At 39.6% G+C, this 7,640-nt stretch overlaps 1 protein-coding gene across 1 annotated transcript in view; it reads left to right on the top strand.

Annotated features, from left to right (window-relative positions):
- The first annotated feature begins 7,093 nt into the window (after nt 1-7,093).
- Nucleotides 7,094-7,640, top strand: part of Ahr (aryl hydrocarbon receptor) — a 36,362-nt gene continuing 35,815 nt past the window's right edge. Inside the window, exon 1 of the mRNA XM_031355761.1 lies at nt 7,094-7,588. Coding sequence (XP_031211621.1) covers nt 7,527-7,588 — 62 coding nt within the window. The 5' untranslated portion in view covers nt 7,094-7,526. The remainder of the gene's footprint in view (nt 7,589-7,640) is intronic.

Genomic DNA, 7,640 nt, shown 5'->3' with positions numbered 1-7,640 from the left:
CCTGCTTCATCTGAGGCTATTTCCTTTACTGATATAATGTGGAGAACATGTTTATACCTAATTGGGGGAAATTCTATAGGAATGTCAACTTTTATTTGATAAGTGAATCCAAACTGTTGGGGAACTGTGCTGTCTGACACTGACTTCCATTTGCTACATGGTTCTGTTAGTGCCATTTTCATTGAAGTTAGCCTTTCACTCAGATCTCTTCAAGGGTGCCTCAAAAGAGTCACGGGTTCCCTTTACATCATCCTTCAAACAAAGCATTCCAGTGGAATTCAGGCTGGGTTCTTATAAAAGGGAGTATAGTGACTTTTACTCCCAGTAGTGATGTGCTTTAAAAAATGCTATGAATATTTAGCATAAATATGACCTCTAGAAAAATGTACTTAGATAAGTAAATATTATGGGAAAATGGTATACAAATGTTTTAAAGTTAATGTTTAAAAACCTTGACTTCTAGAGTTTAAATAGGTTTAAATTTCCAAACAATTGATTTAATGTTTTTAATACATTTTTATTATGAATGCATTGTCACTTAACTATTTTATTTGTATGGTTTTTCCCTTTAGCACACTTGCTTAATGTGAATCTGATTATTTGCTATTTTTTAATTTATTTTCTGTGGTGGTAGTGGAGATTAAATCCACTAAGCAAGCTGTCTACTGAGATGAACCCAACTTTCTTTGGCATAATCAAGTAGATTCAACTCAAAGCATAGATGGACAGGGTGATAGATTTGTCTATAAAGTCAGAATGAATTGACTCCTCTAAATGATTTCTATTAGAGCTCCTCTATACTTCTGGTAATTCCATCTCTGTTTAGGTAGGGAAATCATTCAGCTCAAATTTAGACTTTTACAGGGAAAATTTTTCCAGCCCTATCTGAAGGAGGCCTGAGAGCATGCTGCTTTACAGAGAATTCACCTTACTGCAGCCATTTGATTAAATATGTAACTAGATCTTCTTTATCACTAGACTTATCAATCAAGTAAGGGCCATTTTTTGGATGCCTTATAGCACCTTCCTAGCATAGCACTCTTCCATCTTCCCAAAAAATGATTATAAAAATGTATCATTTTAATATGTAACTATAAACTCTGATTGCATATATTTTATATTTTACAAGGAAAGTAAATAAAGGAGAAATCATCAATAGTTAAGGGCTAATGAGAAAGTATTTGTTTTAAATACTACCAGTGCTTTAGGATATGTGTAGGATATGAGTAATTTGTGCTAAGCCTATTCTTGAATTACACAATAAGCCATACATAAATTCTTTGGCTTGTTCAGGTAAGCACACTATGTAAAACAGATTAAGGATCACTGTCTCTAAGACTGATCAAATGTAAGTTAAGTATTTCTCAAGATTATATTGCTGTGTGTTTTACTATGCATAGAAATGTGTTAGCCTTTCCAATTTAGCAAACTTAAAATATAGGTTTCTAGATCTAGCTCTGTGATCATTTAACTTTATTAACATTTCAAAAACTAATATGATTTTTTTCTTTTTTAGAATAAATTTATCATATTTTAAGTTTCTTCTATATTTTGTCTCAAATTGCAAAGAGTGTATGTCATTATTTCAACTTCAAATATAATTATCTCTAAAGTTGAATATTACAGAAACTTATCTTTATACATATAATTTAGTAAAATGTTTACTAAATAAGGTATGAAACTTAATATGTGAAGCATAAGCTTTTTCATCAACTTCCCCATGACTGAATTTCATAAATATATGAAAATAGGAGGATCAGAAAATACAAGATCAGAATTTAGATTCAACGCATGTTGGGCTAATGGTTTTGCTGGTGGATAAAGATGCTCAAGACCAAGGCTCATTGCCTGAGGCCAGTCCCTAGAACTCACATGGCAGAAGGAAGGCATTCACTGCCACATGTTAATCTCTGACCTACACATGTGCCATGACACGTGTCATGTGCTCATATACATATAATACCCCCTCAGACATAAATAACCCATAAGTAACTGTGAATAAAAACCTCTTTATTATTCTTATGTAAAGGAAAATAATTTTGACTGATAACAAATCATCCTTACATTTTGTGATAGGTCCAAAATTGGTATTATTTTGAAGAATAATACTAATTATTCTTGTCAGTCTAACCTATACTCACAGAATTCTTTAACTTCAGTTAATTCTTTGTTTGTACCTTCTGACTATGACATTGCAGTAAAATAGCCAAGCCGGTAAAGAAGTTAAGCATTTAGGAATAGCAGAGATCTATAACTATATGTTAGAGTCTTCCGTGTTGACAAGTAATGTATAAACTGATTACATTATGAAATAAATTAAAGCATATTAAAGATGAATAAACTTACACTTTGAGCTGAAATAGGATTGACAAGACCTAGAATCTAAATTTGGCTCCTCGGGACTGACGTTTCTGACTTACTAAGTAAAGAATTTCACTATGTCAGGACCCCCACATTTTCTCTCTTTTAATATTTTTAGTGTATGTGTAAGTTTTCTATGCTTTTCAGGCAAAAGAAATAGCAGCTTCATTTATTAAGCAGTTAGGCTCAAACTTACATATGATTATCAACTTGAAGCCTAACACCTTAGAAGCTATTTAAAAACTAATAGGCATACATTATATGTTTTGTTTCATTCTTAATGGGATATTCATATATGTGATGTTTTGTTTATAATCAGCCAGAAAACATCTTTGTGTTCCACAATAATGTCTTCATCTTTGCATTTTATGATAGCAAATTATAGAAACTCAGCCTCAGAACAATATTGCAATATGGATGGAATAGTGAAATGTAGAAGTTCAGACTATCTCAAATTAGTAGTGTGCATGGTTTAGTAATGTCACTGTGTTGGGCTTCAAATTTTGAATAGTCATCACAGTTGATCTTTGTGTTAGTCACTTAGACCACCTCAGTACAGTTTGGAAGGCAAGGACTATGATCCTTTAAAAAAAAAAGAGAGAAGTGTGATATCAGTAGTTTTGAGGGCAGGTGGTTTATGGCTGCAGAAATGAAGAAGAGGAAAAAGAGTAAATACTACAAATGTTGGTCTGGTTGAAATAGCCTTCCTTCTACTCTATACCCACAAAAGCCCATTCCTATTGCAAGGCTCAGCCCAGCTGCCTCAGAGTGACCTCCCCTAACAGATCAAGCACACCTGTGGCACGTTCCAGAACATACCTCACAGCATGAATCACAAATGCAATTACACATTTACCTATGCCACTACTTGATTAATTGTTCTCTCTTCTATTACAATGTAGGCTCTGCTAGGGAGTCTGTATGTTATCACTAATATATTATGACATGTCTGGCTTCTTGTGGAAATTAAATATCTTAGTGAAGTGGATGGATACAAGTATTGAGTCAGAATTAGCTTAATATTATTTTAATTATTTTTCATTCTATTGAATTTCTTTATTTGTAGTATTCCTAAAACATACTGCTTTCATACTGAGTAAATTAGTTGGGTTGGGTGTTAATGGACTGCTATAAACAAAGTATTGCAAGAAAAATATCATGTTACTTGATCCCAGAAAACTTAATGTCTTTGTGGATGGTCACAAGTGACAAGTTGTGGGTCATGTTCTGCAGTGGTAATTAGAATCCTTGTTTTCTACAAAGTGTCAATTGTGCCATGTTGTTTGTAATAGCTCACATTAGAAACTGGCTTTATTAGCACACTAACTCTTAAGTGAAGTTTTTGCTGTCATTACTTAAATTAAATGAATTTCTGAAATTTCATTGTGCACATTAGACTGTTAGTCTTGGCTATACAAAGATTTATTGCCTAAGAGTGAATATGAGAACATAAATGATATGACTCCTAAATAATATTTTAACCAGACACAGAATGTATGATAGGAAAATAGACATGATTTTAAAAATTATGACTTAAGAAACGAAACAACAACCCACCAAGGGTATAGCACATTTAGTACAACCCTTTATTGTGGAGGACCTGTGACTTATCCAGTGTGTTCTGATGGACTGTGTTAATGTGTTTTACATTTCTGGTTGTTATGCTAAGAGGGAATTATTCTTTCCTACTTAATGCATGTTGGGATAGAATGATTATGTGTTCCATCCATTCTACCTATGCAGAAAAAGAAATGGAAGAGAAGGAAACATGGAGATGTTTGGCCTGTACTCTTGAATCTGGTGATCAGTGTAAATGGTCTTCTTTAGAAATTTGTTTTATTTAATTATTTATTCATTTATTTTATTATGTTTATATTGCCTTAAAAGACAACTCTCAGTAGGATTATTACTTCCTGTATGTTCATCCCACAGTTCTGACTTATTTTTCAGGGGCTTATGTACTGGAAACAAAGCACTGATGCCCACTTCCCTGTTGTCATTTCCATGATCAATTCTAATGTATGTATTTCTAAAATGAAATTAAAATGAAACCTACCAATCACAGGGCATACACATTCTTCTATACCTAAGGCTAAAATGCCCTTCCATTTTATTTCTATTGTAGATTTTACTAGTCTACTCAGTGTCACTCATTTATCCTTTCTCCCCCCACTTTACACAACACTCAACCTCAAACAGTTGGATCACCTGGAAGACCTTATTAAAATCAGATTCTGACTCAGTAAAGATACTGTATGCAACACCCTCCCCCCCACCAATTTAAGAAGAAAAAAAAACCCATACTTTGTTGCTTAGACTGGCCTTGAACTTGTAGCCCCCTTCCTGCCTAGCACACTATGTGTGGGGATTACAGATGGGAACCATGAAGCCCTATGGAAGCTATGGAGGACTTTAAAAAGCAAAGTCCCTCAAGAACTGCTCCAGTTGTTAACAAGTCCACCATAGACCTGATCTTATTTCTGCTTGAGCACTGTCTCTGCTTTCCTATAAATATCAATTGTTATTTATTGACTTTGTCTTTTTTTTTTAACAGAGTCAATGTCCTCTTTTTTTGTAAAGAAGTAGAACCCACTGGCCACCCCCATTAAACCAAAGCTACATTATTATTAATTAGTAATTAACAATGGGGCCTCACAATGTAGTTCAGACTGGTCATTGAATCTTTGTTCTCTTGTCTCAGCCTTCCATGTTGTTGAAATTACGGGGTCATTTTTTCATTTTCCATTCCACCAGTGGACCCAGCTCTCAGATGGGGCTTTTGAGCTTTTCAGGCTTTAGTCCTGGCAGTTCTTTTGCAGTACCCATACGACATCACCATGCTCTCTTCTTAGTCCACTAGCAAATGGCTTCTCGATCACGGATCCAGTTTCTATGTCTCAGGTTGCCCCATTCACCATCTTTTCTTATGGCCTAAATCTATTTCAAACCTAAGAAATTTGAGGTCAGCTTTATAATTTCTTTCTTGTAGTGCATTTCATTGTTACTCAGCTAGAAACATAGTTGAGAAAACTTTTAATTTTAACGCTTAAATGTGTTCCTAATATTAGCATACAAAGTGATGGGCTTAATGAAGTGTATGCATTATTATGCATCGATTCTGTTGAATTCCCCCAATTCCTTACCCCACTTCTGCGGCTCCACTCGCTCCCACAGCATCCCCTCTTCTCCTTTTGTGTCATGTGTATTCTCTTGCCCTTTCTCTTCTCGCCTCTAACCCAAGAGCTCCTTTTCCACTCTCATGATCGCCTTCCTAGTTTCAACTTGTGTAGAAATCAAAATCTAGAGTATACACGAGAGAAAACACGAGGTATGTGTCCTTCTGTGTCTGCCACGCTTAACACGGCAGATTCCGGTTCCACTCATTTACCTGCAAATGGCATGATTTCAGTTTTCTTTAGGGTCCCATAAAATGCCATTGTGTATATGCACTACATTTTATTTATCTATCCATAGGTTGATGTACATCTAGTCTGGGTTCACTTCTCACCTGCTATGAATGAAGGGCTATCAGGTATGTGCACAGAAGTAGAATAGCAGGTCATCTTGTGGATCTTCTTAGTTTGTTGAGAAACTCCATACAGAGTTCCACAGTGGCTGGACCAGTTTACACAACCACCCACAGTGATGAGGGTTCCTTTCTCCACAGCCCGGGTACCATTTGTCATTCTTAGGTTGTCCTGATACCCCTTTCCTTGCTGTTGTGTATCCTCCTTTCTAATCTCTCTCTCAAATCTATACAACACATCAGATTTCCTCTCCATCTCCACCATGTCCAGCATCACCTCCCTGACTCCCAAAATGCACTTCTCTGCCTCTATTCTTTGGTGGTTAACCTTCCCTCCTCCCTTATCATCGCTGCTGTCTCTTCTCTCTCATCCCCATGGCTGTGCCATTAGACTCTCACCTGGATGACTTCATCAATATCCCAACTACTCTCTCTTCCATCCGTTTTGTTACTGAGTAACAGAATTGCCACCTTTTCCCACAGTGGTTTTCCCAAGAAAACAGGAACTTCATCTTCCAAAGTAAGCCTTTACAAGCTTTCTGTTGCCTACAAAATGAGACCTAACTTCATTAAATCTTTATGATTTGTTCCTAGATTTTCTGAATATCCATTCCATTTTTTTTCTCCCATCAGCCCTACCGGACTACCAACAAAAGGTCAGCTCTCTGATCATTGTCTTAGTACCTATCCTCCAATTTCTCACACCCTCAGCACTCCTATGCTTCTTTCCTTCTCATCTTCCTGAAGTCAGGAAAAGATATTTTATTGTCTTCTGTAGACATACAGTAAGTGTGGAAGAGAAAAGGTTTATAAAACGCATAGCCTTCAAGGCTCAAACTTTGTAGGGCATTTCTGAAGCTTTCCACCCTAGAACGCTCTCCAGTCACAGTTTTTATCTATCAGCTCAATGTAAAATGTACCAGCTCTTTGTCAAAAATTAGATGACTCAACTCTAGGAGGAGCTAAGCTCTTTGCCTGGTAAATCCTGATGTCTGGGTACAAGGAATTTGCCTTGGCATAACGTGGCCTCACACCCCCTCCTATGCTGGAAAACAGGTACTGGGCGAAACCTCTGCCTGGAAGAAGCGCAGGGAGTCACTACGTCCTGCGTCATCACGTGCTGCGAAGAGGGTGGGGCCCTCCTGGGAACCGTGAGGGGCGGGGCCGAGCAGGTGGGGCGGGGCTGGAGCCCGGGGCGGAGCATCCCGGGGTCGCGGCTGCGGAGGAGCGGGCTCGCGGCGGGCGGCAGCGCGTGTGTGCGGTCCCTTCGACGCTCGGTGCCCGACGCGTGTCCAGGAGAGGCTCAGGCTGGAGCGACCCGAAGGACGGACTGGTGGACGGATTCGGGGGTGGCAGCCCGGTGGGCTCTGAGCAGCGCGGCGGCACATCGCGGGAGCCGGGAAACTCTAGGGCACTGCGGCTCCTCCTGACCCTCGGGACCGGGCGCGGCAGGCAGTCGTGCGGGTTTCTCCTCCGCGGCTAGCCCGGGCAGCCCCCGGCCCCCCTCTGTCGCCCGCACCTGCGCGTCGCGCTCGGTCCCGCCCTCGGCGGCGGCGGCGGCGGCGGCGGCTCACCTGGGCGCAGCGCGGGCAGGGCGCCGCCTCCGGGACGCAGGTGGAGCGGGCAGGGCGCGGGCACCATGAGCAGCGGCGCCAACATCACCTATGCCAGCCGCAAGCGGCGCAAACCGGTGCAGAAAACGTGAGTGACGGCGGGCAGGCGGGCTCTGCGGGTGCAGGAGGTCCCCACGCGT

The sequence above is a fragment of the Mastomys coucha genome, unplaced genomic scaffold (genome assembly GCF_008632895.1).
Source record: "Mastomys coucha isolate ucsf_1 unplaced genomic scaffold, UCSF_Mcou_1 pScaffold6, whole genome shotgun sequence".
NCBI lineage: Eukaryota > Metazoa > Chordata > Mammalia > Rodentia > Muridae > Mastomys > Mastomys coucha.
The sequence above is the reverse complement of the archived record's forward strand: the minus strand, read 5'-3'. Positions and strand labels throughout refer to the sequence as shown.